General features: G+C 33.5%; 2 protein-coding genes across 2 annotated transcripts; both read left to right on the top strand.

Annotated features, from left to right (window-relative positions):
• Positions 1-5,939: 5,939 nt before the first annotated feature.
• On the top strand, positions 5,940-16,220 carry LOC145030630 (uncharacterized). The gene is made up of 3 exons (XM_078979009.1): positions 5,940-8,614; positions 8,745-9,281; positions 15,526-16,220. The coding sequence occupies exons 1-3, from the start codon at positions 7,892-7,894 to the stop codon at positions 16,060-16,062; spliced, it is 1,797 nt and encodes a 598-aa protein (XP_078835135.1). The 5' UTR covers positions 5,940-7,891; the 3' UTR covers positions 16,063-16,220.
• On the top strand, positions 6,709-7,852 carry LOC145029487 (putative disease resistance protein At4g27220). The gene is made up of 3 exons (XM_078978006.1): positions 6,709-6,714; positions 6,756-7,774; positions 7,849-7,852. Exons 1-3 carry the CDS (start codon positions 6,709-6,711, stop codon positions 7,850-7,852), a joined length of 1,029 nt encoding a protein of 342 aa, XP_078834132.1.
• Positions 16,221-16,443: the final 223 nt, after the last annotated feature.

Below are 16,443 nucleotides of genomic sequence, written 5' to 3'. Positions count from 1 at the left end.
ACTTCAAATTCATTTTGTCCACTAGGGTGTACCCTCCAAAAACTGCAAATAAAAGTTGTTACTAAATTAGCATAAAAGTTATTAATAACTTAGCATAAATGTATACAAAACAAGGAGAACTTACTTCAAGTCCTCTCCAAATTCTTCCATTTTCTTAATTGCAGATGGACACACATCTCCTTCCCATTTTTCAGCTAACTCCCTGAGGTTGTAAACCTTATCTCTTAATTGCAGATGGACACACGTCAGTAGTGGCTTCTTCCTAGCATCAAGTATAACTGCATTGAAGCATTCTGCCATACCATTTTCTACAGCCTCACAGGCTAATCCAGTGGAAAAGAAAGCCCTGCACCATGTATTTGGCTCCCTTGCCATTAGATGTTCATAAGCACCTGGGCTAATCTGTCTTATCTCATCCATGTGATTCTTGAATTCACCCTCTACAGTTGATTTGGCAGCCTTCCGGAATAGGTTCCTTAACTGAATTCCACTATATACTTGTCTGAAGTTGGCATAGATATGTCGTGCACACTGTCTATGCTCAACATATGGTAACACCTCCTTTGTTGCCTCAAGAAGACCCTTATGTTGGTCTGAAATTACACACATGCCCCTTCTTGCATCCATTCCAAGGTCAACCTCTAACAACTGAAGGAACCACTTCCAGTTAAACTTATTCTCAATTTCAACTACAGCCCAAGCTATGGGAAAAACGTGATTGTTTGGGTCCCTACCTATGGCTGTTAATAATTGTCCCTTACACTGCCCTTTCAGAAAAGATCCATCGATCCCTACTACCCTTCTACAACCCATCTTCCACCCTTCTTTGATTGATTTGAAACATATGTACATCCTTTTGAAAATAGTTATACCATCATTGTTGTCTTCGACACAAATTTTAATGGTGCTGTCTGGATTGGATCTTAGCAATTCACCACCATAATCCCACACCCTTGCATAGTGATCACCTAATTTTCCCTCAATCATGGACATTGCCCTACATCTAGCCCTATAACTCCTTACCCATGAAATCTTAGTGTGAAATTTGTGTTGAACTTTTTCTTGGATTTCCTTAGCTTTCAAATTAGGTGTCCTAATAAGTTCTTTAAGGAATTGTCTAGCTAACCATGTTGGTCCCATAAGTTTTCCATTGTTAAAATTCTTGACACATGTATGATGTGGATACATTTTCTTTATTTGGAATGACTTTTCAGTGCTCATCCAAGAGGCTTTAACATAATAAGGGCAACCAAATTTCTCATGATCACTAGCACACACACAGTGTAGTCTAACACTATCACATTTATGAAACCTAATCTGATAACCTTTAGATATGGCATGATTTGTTAAACAGAGTTTAAGTTGCTGTGGAGATTCATACCTTTCTCCCTCTTGAGGTTTCATTCTATTCCATTTCACATTTGGATCATGTGTGGAATATTTAAACTGAGCTTCACTATCATTTTCCTCTTCATCCACAACTTCATCTACATTTTCTTCCTCCTCCTGTTCGTCATCCAAAGGTTCTTCTTCCACGGGTGCTTCATCATCTTCAACATTCTCGAATAATGGGATAATGAAGTCTTCATCTTCATCGTCAAGAGACAGTGAGTTCAAGAACTCATCTCTACATCTCCTACTCTGTTTCTTTAGAAGGTCTTCATCTAGTTCCACGTCGATCGTGTCAAAGTCCAACACACCTTCCATCTTCAAGGCTCCAACTCGTATCTCCCTTGGACTCGAATTCGTATCTCCTTCACAGTAAAAACCCTAGAATTATCGCAGTAGAAAGAGAGGTTTTTCCAGCTCGATTAACCCTTCTTCATTTAATGATGTTCTCGTCATCTTCCAATTAAGCGTTAGTAGCCACATCATCTCGATTACCGGCTATTAAATGAGTTACCGGCAGAAAAGGTCAATCGGGTCAATAAATGCCGGTAATTCAGGCTTTTGTGTCAAAAAAAATTAGTTTGGGACTTTCGTGTCAATTGGATGAAAATATCGGGGCTTTACTGTATATATTCTTATTAATTATATTAAGAGTAAATCACAGAACTGGTCCCTATAGTATACACAAATTCGCATTTTCACTTCAAGTTTCAAAAATTTAGCACTCATGGTGTCATTTTCTTTAACCACTGGTCCTTATCATTAACACCTTTAGGATTTAACAGTTATGTCATAGTAAAATGACCATTTTACCATCAACTCTCGTTTTAATATTTTTTGTTTCTTTCTTATTTTCTTATTTATTAATTTGTTAATTCTCCATCACCCAACCACCACTTACCCCACCCTCCCCGTTGAAGTCGCCAGTGTACTCCATTCATTTTTTTCCAGCCGACTTTTTTGGTCATTTATATCAAAATATATTACAATAAAATATTTATCTGGTTTCGCATTTACTGGGAAGCTTAATTTGTCAATGTGATTTATGGGATAAACCTAATGTAACCTTGTCTAGCCTGATTATTTCCATTAAAATTAGCGTTTTAATTTTTGAAACAAGAGGTTGCATACTTTAGGATTTGATATGCTCAATGAACATTAACAGTAAATTTGGGAATTTAGCTCTTTAGTCTCTTAGATGGAAATAATAAATCTGCAGGTATTAGTAATGTAACTCTTATATGATCGGAAAATGTGTAGAAAAACAGAGGAAATAACAATTTCATTAAAATACACAACAAGTTTCACTGCTTTGGTTGGGTAAAATTTTCAAAACTCTTACACATTACACTAATGTAATATACTGAAATGACAGTGTGATGCTATAATCCACAAATAAATAAATGTGTTGCTATTACTTGCATTTAGCCCTCTTATTAAAATTCTAAACTAAATTGTATCAATGCACCATGATGTCTTTGTTATTTCAGTTTTATTAGTACCGATGCTATTGACCCCTTTGAAGATGGACACATTCATGTTATTTGCACATATAAGATTTCTGTTTTTTTTTTTTTTTGGGTGGATCAAAATTTTGTTACAAATGTCTTATTTCTAGCCTAATACACATCAATGGAGGTATAAAAGGAGCCATTTGGAAACTACTTATCATCTAACAAACTTTCCTTTTTTTCTTTTCTGATAATGTAGTTTAATAATTATTTTTAACCAACAATAAAATACTTGGAAAAAGAAACAATAGAAATGTAAAACACCGTGATCTTTCTGGAAATATTTACTAGAGATCTAGCCCCAAATTGCAAAACTCCTAACCGAAATAAAAGCTTAAGTTCTGCAACAAACTCTCAGAAACAAACCATTTGGCTGTCAACAAACGTGACCAAAGAAATCAAGATCATAAAATCAAAATTATAATCAATACGTAAAAGAATCGGTATTGAGAAAATTTATGATTTCGGTTTTGGATTTCGTTTTTCCAAAGCTTATTATATGTTTGATGCTGTATTGTTTGGATGCTAATTTGGTATATGTAAATTATCTTTGCTTGAGGATGTCACATAATTAAAATCATTAAAAATAAAAAATAAAAAAGATAGCATGTTATTTCTGTGAGATGAAAACTGTTACAATGTGAAGAGAATTATAAGTAATAAATTCTTTGTTATCAAGTTATATTTTATATCGTCAATGACGAATTCTTTGTTACTTTTTCAGTAATAAATTTGAAAATTAAAATCTTGATACTCTAATTAAAATCTTGATACTCTATTGATAGTTTTACGACGACATCTAATATATAATTTTTTTTGATTGATATTGAATTAATGACATAATAAACCTTTTTCATTTACTTATGGCTAATTAATAGTTTCTAATTACTAAATTTTATTCTTTTTATATTTATAAGACAAACAAAATTTCATATAAAAGATATACCTTTAATTTCTAATGAAAAGACCAGAAATAAATAAAAAGTAAGGATACCAAACCCCCTACAACGCCTAAACATCTAATACAAAACATTCTTGATGCTTTTGCTTTTTTCCGTGTTGATGCTTTAGCTTTTCTCACTTTAAATACCCTTCTGAGTATGTTATTCTCAAAAGTTTTAGACTTTCATAGAAGAAGATTGCAAGAACAAAACAAAGGTCCAGGTACTCTCCTTTCTATGCAATCCATTGTTTTTTATGCATGTTTTTCAAATTGAACCTGGATTGTGACTTTCGCACTCGATGATTCATAAGATATAATATTGGTAGTAAATGATGATGAGAGAGATATGTTGAAATGACTACAAAATTATTTTAATTTGGAATTATTTGATCTGCTAAGTTGAAAAACTCAAGCTAATAACAAATTGGTCATGCTAATTAGTTATAAAAAATAACGAACTCAATATATCTTTTTTCTTTTATAAAGATTTTCAAACATTTACTACCAAACTAAATTGAGACAAAATTGAATATTATTCTTTGCAAGTACCCTTAACTTCTGTTCCTATCATCATGTTTAAAGTTGCCACAAGTTTATCTTCAATTTCATTTTAGATTATGAGAACGTCTATTTTTACCAGTTACATCATAGTCTAGGGGCCAAAGCTAATACAATTTGACTTGACTAAAGGAATTGAGGATGGATATAGTTTGTTGCTGGATTATAGCAGGTCTTCCGTATCCGAAAATCAACATATAAATTTAAAGCACTGATTTCTAAAGTATCCTAGCTTTTACAATTCATAGTATTTTAAATAAGTAGTGTGTGTGTATTAAAACCTATTTTCCCAAATGAGGAGGAGATCTTAAATACAAATGATGTCAATCAACTTCTTCCATGTTTATAATTTCATCCGTGATTTTATAATTATCAAGAGAAGATTTGGATAATACAAAATAAAAAACTTTATTTTAAAGTAATATGAAAAAAGTGTGTTGGTTTTTGTTCTAATTCAATGACAAAGTGATGACCAATCCGGTCTAATATTATTAGTATATTATCTTATATAACCGTTTAAGAAATGTCATTTTTAATGATTATTAAACTTTAATAACCAAATTAAAAATCATATCATTTACATTAACTTTTTTTTTTTAAGTAAAGATGGGTGTAAAGGACAAATGAGGAAAACATTAACAAATTTATAGAGGAAAGTCATAAAAAAAATATATTTTTTTTTCAATTTCATCTTTGATTAATTCTTTTTAGTTACATGCATGTTTCTTAGCAAAAGGTTAAATCTCTTAACAAAAATTTAGATGTGGTTGCAAATCACGAGGATTTATAATAATAGAGTTATCTAAACTTAATTATAAGTGTAAAATTGAAGAATATGACATTAAATAATAAGTTCAAGGGCCAATTTTGTTAATAGTGCAAAGATTTAAATTTTCTAGGTGACATACAATAAGGTTTTGAGTTCTAGTTTTTGTTTTCAATCCCTCTAAAACTCTTATTTATGGTACATAAAGAAAACTAATTCGTGGTGATCATTGTTGAATCATTTTTTACAATTCTTCCCAATTATTTTTTTTACCATCCTCATGTTCCAAAACATTAAGAATAATAATATAAAATTTCTTTAATGTTGGCACAAAGTTGATATATTCTAAAATTCATATTTTGATTTACTAAATGTAGTTTTCTACACATTACATCATCTAATGAAATGAATCAATGATGCATGTAATTGCTATATCACCATCTTTAAAATCATCATATTTTAATTTTCTTATAATTAATCAATCAAAAACCATTTTGTTGATTTCTTTTTTTTTTTTTTTTTTTTTTTTTTTTTGTGAATAAGAAATATCACTAACTTCTAGCAAGATTTTTGTTGATTTCTATTACTATCATGGTCCTTCAAATTCTTAAAACTTTATCTTTAAGTTCATTTCAGATTAATTATGAGATAAAACTTTTTGATCATTGGTCCTTACTCAATGCAATGAATTTAGGGTACATTCAATTGCTCTTCCGTTATTAGTTTCCATTGAGATGTGTTTGATCAATTGTTGGCTACTATGCAGGTGCTATCAAAAGAATATCCTACAATGGAAACTGCTAATGAAATCATGAGAGAGGTTGTTCCGATCCTCATGGTTCCCATTAATAGATAGCTACGCTACCTCATTTTATGCCCAATATATATGATGGACATGGTTATCAAAATGACGGAATTAAATGTTGTAAAAGACGGTGTTGAGGAGAAAATGAGGCAGAACATTAGCAACAATCTTGAGGTTCCTGTCCAAGTCGGGGGTTGGTTGGGTGATGTAGGAAAGATCAACGCAAAAGTGGAAAATGTTTCTCGTAACACTGGCAATTGTTTTAATCTAAAGATTAGATACAGGGCAGGAAGGAATGTCTTTGAGATAAATGAGGAGATCGACAGTGTCATGAGACGATACAAAGAGATCAACTAGGCTGATCATTGAATTCCTCCGGGAAGGGTTGATTCCATGAAGGCATCCACCTCGACACCCTCATCCGAACACAATGACTTCCAATCAAGAGAGGTTACTTTTACAGAAACACTCAAAGCACTCGGAGTGAATCACAAAGCCCACATGATAGCCTTATGTGGGATGGGCGGAGTAGGGAAGACAACAATGATGCAAAGGCTGAAGAAGGTTGCCGAAGAAAAGAAAATGTTTAACTTTATTATTGAGGTGGTGATAGGGGAAAAGACAGACCCTATTTCCATTTAGGAAACTATAGCATATTACCTTAATGTAGACCTCGGCGAAAAAAATAGTTCGGTAAGAGCTGATAAGCTTCGTCGAGGGTTCAAGGCCAAATCAGATGGAGGTAAGAATAAGTTCCTCATAGTATTGGATGATGTACGACAGACTGTTGATCTCGAAGATATTGGTTTAAGTCCTTTGCCAAATCAAGGTGTCGACTTCAAGGTCCTGTTAACATCACGAGACAGACATGTTTGCACTATGATGGGGGTTGAAGGTAATTTGATTCTCCATGTGGGACTTCTAATAGATTCAGAAGCACAAAGATTATTCTGGCAGTTTGTAGAAACATCTGATCATGAGCTCCATAAGATAGGAGAAGATATTGTAAGGAAGTGTTGCGGACTACCCATTGCCATCAAAACCATGGCGTGTACTCTGAGAGATAAAAGAAAGGATGCATTGTCTCATTTAGAGCACCATGACATTGACAATGTTGTGTCTAAAGTTTTTAAAACGAGCTACGACAACCTCCAAGATGAGGAGACTGAATCCACTTTTTTGCTTTGTGGATTGTTTCCGGATGATTTCAATATTCCTACTGAGGAGTTGGTGAAGTATGGATGGGGATTGAAATTCTTTAAAAAAGTGTATACCATAGGAGAAGCAAGAATCAGACTCAACACATGCATTGAGCGGCTCATCCATACAAATTTGTTGCTTGAAAGTGATGATGTTAGATGCGTCAAGATGCACAATTTGGTCCGTTCTTTTGTTTTAGGTATGTATTATGAAGTGGGGCATGCTTCAATCGTCAACCATGGTAATACACTAGAGTTTCATGCGGATGATACAAATGACTCTTGTAAAAGACTTTCATTAACATGCAAGAGTATGTCCGAATTTTCTAGAGAACTCAAATTTCCAAACCTAACCATTTTGAAACTTATAGATGGAGATAAGTCGTTGAGGTTCCCCCAAGACTTCTATAAAGAAATGGGAAAGCTCCAGGTTATATCCTATGATAAAATGAAATATCCATTGCTTCCTTCATCCCCTGAATACTTCGCCAACCTTCGAGTGTTTCATCTCCATCAATGCTCCTTAAGGATGTTTGATTGCTCTTGTATTGGAAATTTGTCGAGTCCAGAAGTGCTCAGCTTTGCTGATTCTGACATTGACCGGTTACCTTCCATAATCGGAAATTTGAAGAAGCTAAGGCTACTGGATTTGTCAAATTGTTATGGTATTTGTATAGATAATGGTGTCTTAAAAAATTGGTTAAACTTGAAGAGCTCTATATGAGAGTGGTTGATCGAGATCGAAAGGCGATTAGTCTCACAGATGATAACTGCAATGAGATGGCAGAGCGTTCAAAAGATCTTTCTGCATTAGAACTTGAGTTCTATGATAACAATGTTCAACCGAAGAATACGTCATTTGAGAAGCTCCAAAGATTCCAGATCTCAGTGGGGCGCTATTTATATGGAGATTCCATAAAGAGCAGGCACTCGTATGAAAACACATTGCAGTTGGTTATTGACAAAGGTGAATTATTAGAATCTCGAATGAACATGTTGTTTAAGAAAACAGAGGTACTATGTTTAAGTGTGGGAGATATGAACGATCTTGAAGATGTTGAGGTTAAGTCCTCCTCACAACCTCTTCAGTCCTCTACATTCTACAATTTAAGAGTCCTTGTCGTTTCAGAGTGTGCAGAGTTGAAACACCTCTTTACACTTGGTGTTGCAAGAACTTTAAAAAAGCTTGAGCATCTTGAAGTTTATGAATGTCATAATATGGAAGAAGTCAGATGCACCGGGGGTAGTGAAGAAGAGACAATTACGTTCCCCAAGCTGAAGTTTTTATCTTTGTGTGGGCTACCAAAGCTATCAGGTTTGTGCGATCATGTCAAAATAATTGTGCTACCACAACTCATGGAGTTGAAACTTGACGGCATTCCAGGTTTCACAAGCATATATCCCGTGAAAAAGTCTGAAACATCTAGTTTGTTGAAGGAAGAGGTAAATATATATTTTTAATGCTAATATATTTCAAAGGATCTTTTCAGTTAAATTTTTCAAAATATATTGTAATTTGATTGTGTGGGGTATTATTGTTAGATGGGACTATTACTAAATGATTATCATGCAGGTTCTGATTCCCAAGTTAGAGAAACTGCATGTTAGTAGTATGTGGAATCTGAAAGAGATATGGCCTTGTGAATTTAGTACGAGTGAGGAAGTTAAGTTGAGAGAGATTGATGTGAGAAATTGTGATAAGCTTGTGACTCTATTTCCATGCAATCCCTTGTTTACGTTGCGTAATCTTGAAGAGCTTAAAATCGAGAACTGTGGTTCCATTGAATTGTTATTCAACATCAACTTGGATTGTGCTAGTGCAATTGGAGAAGAAAACAATAGCAGCAACTTAAGAAGCATCAAAGTGGAGAATTCTGAGAAGCTAAGAGAGGTGTGGAGGATAAAAGGTGCAGATAACTCTCATCCCCTTGTGCGTGGCTTTCAAGCTGTTGAAAGCATAAGCATTCAAGGATGTGAAAGTTTTAGAAATGTTTTCACACCTACCGCCACCAATTTGGATCTGGGGGCACTTTTGGTGATTTCAATAGAAAACTGCGGAGAAAACACAGGAAATGACGAATCGGAAGAGAATATCCAAGAGCAAGAGCAGGTATGGATTTCAATTTCACTTTCTTACTTAATTAATAATTAAGCTCCTGCTTTTTGAATAAAAAAGGGACAAACCATTTCTTGACCTGATGTAAAAATACAAGTCATGTATAAGAGTGACCAACTTTTTTATTTATAAAATGACTACAAACATGTTTTTTTCATTAGAGATCATGTATAAATGTGAATAATTTTTCGTCACCTAACTTTAGTTGATAAATCATTATAAATGTCACTAATTACTTTTTAGTAAAAAATAACAAATTTAATAAATTATTAACTAAAAACATCAACTAAAAAATCCCACAACCCGAAATAATTTAAAATAAAAGGACTTGACATTTAATACAAACAATTTTTTTTTCTAAACATGATTTGGACCAAATATCACCAACAACTCAAGTTTTGAATCGATTCAGCTTAAAACTTGACCAACATAATTAGATAGATGAGAGTTGAAGTTAAAGTACTTATATAAATTCCTTTCATCTTTTTTCTTGATCTTGATAGCAAGTTGAATGATTTTCTTCTTCAAAATTGATAAAAAAAATCTACATTATAGAGAGACTAGCTTGAAAAAAAATGATCTAGGTGGGTCTTGGGTCTGGTAGATTAATATGGAAGGGAGAGCGGATTTCAAAGACACAAACGCATCTTGATTTTAAATTTTCTTTTGATGTCTTGCTCATATTTGTTCCAATTGTTTTTTTCTTCCCATTTATTGTGGAGATAAGAAAAGGAAGGTGGCGAGTGGATTGTTGGTGGATACTATCGGTTCCATAGGATGTGGGGTGGAAGGGGTTTGATTTATAGAGGAGGTGGCTTGGGGCATCTGACCGTAGGGAAATGAGATGGTTTATGGTGCGCCCATTTTCATTTATATAAACCATGCAAGGGGTAAATGATTATTTTATACATATTTAACGGTCCTCTTTTAATGATGAAAGTCTCACAAACCAAAACCACAATGAAACCTTGTCATAAGCATGTCTTTTTTTGTTTCAATTTTTAGGAACAAGGACCACTTTTTAAAAAGCTAATCATAGTGAGCATTTTTACAATTTACTCTATTGCTTTTTGGTTGTGATGTCCAAGATCGAGTCCATTCATCCTCTTTTTCTAGAAATTTTAGTAAGGGGTACCAATGTTAGCTTCTTATTCTTAACCGATCAAAAAGGGCAATAGCTTAAACGCATAGGGACTATTGTTTACTCTATTGTTTTTTAATTGGTCAAAAAGGTTGTATTGAAACAGTTCAGTGACTTGGATGGGAAGATAAATTTAGTTAACTTAACCCTTTAATTGACTAGTGTTACTTGTTAGCTCAATTTCAAGTCAACTCCATCTCTTATTTGAAAATAATCCACATCTTAAATAAAATATATTTTCTTGTTGCATAGGAGCCTGTAACATCTTTAATAAATTATTTGAAGGTGAAAATCCAACTATTTTTAATCTGTTGATGTTATAGATTCAAAACGATAATAGAGAAACCTCGCACACCAACAACGGATTCAAAAGTTTTCTTGATTGAAATGTAAAGACAAGGATAGAATGATAGCAATTAGAGAAGATAAGGGTGTCCTATAAGACAATCAGACCAAATTATGCAATACCTCATACATACCTCCCCACTACCTTAAATACCCCGACAACAATAACAACTTATGATTAATTCCTAAAATACCAGTGGTCCATTAATTGGTTTGTAGTGTTCAAATGGTCCGGTGTGTTCCCATCTTCTAATGACCTTGTTTTGTTCTTTCTTCTTTTGTACGTAATAAATTATTAAATTATAGCAATGGGTGCATGGCATTAACCTACCCCAAAGATTGACCTTGTGTTCAAGGTCAAATTCGAGAAAATTACCATGAATGTTATCCAAAATTTTTTTTCGTGTTCAAGTGGTTTGTTGTGGTCCTATATTCTAATGGTCATGTCTTGTTCTCACTTCTTTTATATGTAATAAATTGTATTAGTGGGTTCATGACATTACCCCACCCCAACCTTGTCCTCAAGGTCAAATTCAGGAAATGTACCATGAATGTTATCCAAATCTTCCCAAGTGGAGTTGAAGTCGAGAATGCATTCCCATTTAACCAAAACCTCAGAGTCAAATGCCAACATATTACTCACCCCTAATGGAGTATTCAACTCCAATTTTAGTTGGAACTCTATAGTGAACAAAGGAGCTATCACTTGGTTGCCAATGGCCTTTCGTAACTGAAATACTTATATAATCTTAGTTGTGTTCGATAATTTGTAACTTATAAGCCACATCACATATCCTTTCGGTGATAAAAACCCAACAAAAATGAGCAACTAATTTTTTAAATGGTCATTGATAGTTGCCTCTACAATTGTAGTTTCAAGTACAACCAATCTCCTTCTGAAAAGTCCACTTATTTCTGCTTCTTAGTAACACTTGTCTTCATTTTCTATGAGTATGAAAGGTCATGTTGTGCCAAAATTCTGCCCAGGACAACCATTTGAACCAAGTTATTAGGTTTCCTTGAATAAAGCAGCAAAGGTATACTTCCACGACCTTGTTGACAATTTTCGTCTGTGTGACATCCTCAATTTCATGGCTAGAAAAGACCAATTTGTTTCTGCTTATTTAAAAATCAGAGTATCCTTTTTCGAAGAATAATATTGCGGAATTTGTTCCCAGAAAACATGATAATGATATTATCAAAGCATTTCCGAAGAAATATATTTTATTTATATTAAAATATTGGTATGTCATTGTTAATACAAAAACATAAGCATAATGAAATATTACAAGCCTTACATTAATTAAACTAGTGGCTTAATACTCCTTGAATTTCTCAGCATAATGTAAGTGGGTCAAGTTGGGAAACCTGGTGAGTACATAGGGATTTTAATCCCACAATGTGATAATAACCTATATCCGAAACCTGCAAATCCAACTATTGTCATTAACACAAATATATCATATCTCTAAAACAGTTTATCCGATCCCGTCGATTCCCACGTATTGATCCTATACAACGATCTTACAAGATCTAGCCTAAAGGATCAATATGAACACCAAACTGATAAGCTGCTTCGGAAATTCCATGGTAGCAAACGAGGATTAACAAATGAGGGGAATGGAATAAGTTTCACCACGAACCTCCATTCAATAGATAATAAGACAATTGAGTCAGGGGTGGTTATCTAGATAACTATCCCTAGTAGTGGTCTAACACCGTGAGGTATTTTACTCCCATACTCACCCTATCCGGAAATACAACATCAGATAGACATACCTGGTAGTGGTCTATTATTGGCACACTCTATTAGACAGTCTACGAAGTTCCCTCAATTACTTCGTGAAAGGAAACGCTGACACATAAAGCTCGTCCAATCACTTCATAAAAGAAATGATGACTCCAAAGCTCTTCAAAATAAAATGTATGGGGAAATACTAATAAAGTACTCCCATACGCTCATGTACCCCGACAAGCAATAGTGCCAAAAAAGGACTTTATAATGACAGTACTTCTAGCACATTATAGTACCCTAGTATGATTAGCACTCGTAACCCATAACATAATAATACCTCGGTACAAGTAGCACCTGAAATACAGAGCTTTGAAAAAAGACTTGGTACTTAGAAAGTACTTTTGTACGTAGGACATACTCCATCGATCATCAATTTCCTCGAACAGAGTTTCTACTCTCTATTCCGATCACACACGTACCCTTAATAAGATACTACCCAATATCCAAACTTAATTAAACTAAGAATCTCTTTTAAGTCTTGTTTCATTATTAGGAAATCCTACTATTTCATTACTAAGCAAGCCTACAATGCTTATAATCAACTTTCAATACTAACTTTCTTTCGGCAACACTATCCTAATTTTGTGTAATATTTTATACAGAGTATTAAGTATTGACATACATTTTTCTTCTCATTTAAAATACTTCTATTATTATTATCATGTAAATAGATAGAACCATGTCTGGTTCGCATAAGGTATATCATCAAATATACATATAGCACATATTTCCAGATAATAACCATATAACTTTATTAATACTTGTATTAAAATCATTTTCATGAAAGGGACTATGCACTCACTTGTTAAAGTGACGACTTGAAATTCGGACAGCGCTTCGCTTCTAACAATCGTCTTTTCCTTCCACGAAACCTAACATTATTAGTGCTAAGTTTTTAGTCTAATATTTATTGTGACTAATTATTAGTCTAGATTCATCATTAAATCAAAGTCTACTTTCATAATCTATCAAGTAAGGAACAACCATGTAGGATCATATCGGAGGTACGGTTTGTTTGGTATACGAAGTATACTATTTGGAAATCTCACTTTAAATACCTTACTAAATCACAACCTAAACATCATCCCCGTAAGTAGATCAATCAATATAACGACTTGGAATCACTTATAAATCTTGTTTATAGGTTGATAATAAAGATAATGAAGTTAAACATAAGTTATACTTAAAGAAGGGTAAACATAACTCACTTACAAAGGAGTTTAGCGAGGAACCGGGCTCTGCATGGCAGAACTTCTGAGCTGAAAGCTCTTCTTCTCAGGGCTTTCCGGTGCTCCGGGACTCACTTCTAACACATAGGAGGTTCTAGGGGGAAGAATAGAAGGTTTGGGTATGTTTAGGAGAGAGTTGGATGAGAATACGTGAGAAAAATGAGTGAAAACGCCTTCTATTTTTAGGCTGCAAGCAGCCGCGAACGTTGGGCGTACGCATTGGTACACTGGGCGTAATGGCCAAAACAGCAGTACGCTAGGCATACTTTGAGTTACGCTAGGTGTACTCCGTCCGGTGTCACAATCTCGTTCCAAGCCGTGGGTAGGAAGGGACGTCCGAGATCTTGCCACATGTTACTCGTTGGTTACTCTAAAAAAGTAATAATCTTCTAAAATCCGTAAATTTCTCATACGAGCTCTGTTTTTACGTTCTTTATATCCATGTGTAGGTATCAAGGGGATCTACAAGTTTTGTTTAGAATCTATCGGCTAATTTTGATTTATTTTTAAAGTTATATTTTAACAGGATTAGACAGTTAAAGTCCATTAAAAATCCATAACTTTGTCATCCGACGTCCGTTTTCGACTGTCTTTATATCATTGATCTCCTATTAATGATATCTTCAATTCTCATTTAGTCATCAATCATCATAATTTAGTCACCCAATATCATAAATTTTACTAATCGGGGATTGTGTTTTTTAAAAAATTTGACTGTCTGACTTTTTTACTGGCTTAGACTGCCTAGGGCCGCTTTATAGTGGCCCAAGATCGACTCTGTCTATCTGGACCAACTAGCATTAATCGTAGACAGTAAGGGGCCGCCTACGCTGATTTTTACTACACTGATAAAAAAAAACTTTTTTTTAATCTCCGAATTTAAAGTAAAGTTATCCATTTTGCTATTTTAGTTTGTTGACAAAAGAACTTTTAAAAAATATTGTTGTTAAAAGGTAGCTTTTAAAAAAAATCGAAGTTTTTATAAAATTTAAGATATATAATTTTTTTTGTCTAAATTTGAAATTCTTTTAAAGGTTTTTTATATAAAAGTTTTTATACTATTTTACAAGTTTGCAAGTTTTTGAAAAAAATAATAATATTGTAATGGTTATGATTCAAAATGTTTATGATGCTTAAGTCTTATAATCTAAAAATATTATGATTTTAAAAAAAAGTAAAAATAATAAAAATATATGGACAATTTTGCAATTATAACTCTATTGTATTTTAATTGAACAACTTGATGCTCTGTTTTCTTTAGTAAGAGAAACCAATGTCATGAGATTCTTATTGTTAACCAATCGAAAAGGGCGATACTTAAAAAAGCATGGAAATAGTTTGGTGACTTAGATGGACAGATAAATTTAGTTATATTAACCCTTTAAATCTTAATTAACTACTGTTGATTATTAACTCAATTTTAAGCCAAACTCCATCTCTTGTTTGAAAAGAATCCACATCTTAATTGAAATATATTTTACTGTTGCATAGGAGCCTATAACATCTTCTAATGATTTATTTGAAGGTGAAAGGTCCAACTATTTTTAATCTGTTGACAATTTCAATAATTTGCAAATGTTTCTTGAAAAATTGCCTAAAATCAGAACAATATTATTCAAATCCAAAATTATAAGAGAGAATTGTGAATGGGTGTGGAATTATAAATCATTAAAACAATTCAGTACTCTCGTTAGTAATTACATTTCTTGTTGGGATATATGTGTGCAGAGTCAGGAAGAGACATTACAAGAAGTCACTGATACTAATATTTCTAGTGTTGTATTCCCATCTGGTCTCCTACACTCTTTTCATAACCTCCGTATGCTTACATTGGATAATTATGAAGGAGTGGAGGTGGTGTTTGAGATAGAGAGTGAGAGTCCAACAAGTAGAGAATTGGTAACAACTCACCATAACCAACAACAACCTATTATACTTCCCAACCTCCAGGAATTAGTTCTATGGGAAATGGACAACATGAGTCATGTGTGGAAGTGCAAGAATTGGAATAAATTCTTCACTCTTCCAAAACAACAATCAGAATCCCCATTCCACAACCTCACAACCATAACTATTATGTTTTGCAGAAGCATTAAGAACTTGTTTTCGCCTCTCATGGCAGAACTTTTTTCCAACCTAAAGAAAGTCCATATAGAGTTTTGTGATGATATTGAAGAGGTTGTTTCAAACAGAGACGATGAGGATAAAGAAACAACTACATTTACATCTACCCACACAAGGACCATCTTGATAGTCTCTATCTAAATGAACTGGACAATCTGAAGTGTATTGGTGGAGGTGGTGCCAAGGAAGGGAGTAATGAAATATCTTTGAACAATACCACTGCAACTACCGATCAATTTGAGGTATGTTTGTACATATTAGGTTTGCCATTATGTGAAATCCTCTGTTGTTTATGTAACCAAGCATCTGAGATTATTTTTCCATTTTCATAATTGTGTTTATTTTGGACAATATTTCCTTTTATAGTTATAATTCCAACCAGTTATATTTTCAAGTCTTGATATACGTAATAATGCCTTTTATACATACTATAGTACTATACTAAGATAATAATTACCTAAAGGATAAATGCCATGCCATGACAGATAATATGTTATATATATAATCTTTAAACAATCAAAT

The sequence above is a fragment of the Lactuca saligna genome, chromosome 2 (genome assembly GCF_052625555.1).
Source record: "Lactuca saligna cultivar CGN05327 chromosome 2, ASM5262555v1, whole genome shotgun sequence".
In the NCBI taxonomy this organism is placed as follows: Eukaryota; Viridiplantae; Streptophyta; class Magnoliopsida; order Asterales; family Asteraceae; genus Lactuca; species Lactuca saligna.
This window is presented reverse-complemented; position numbering and strand designations above follow the sequence as displayed.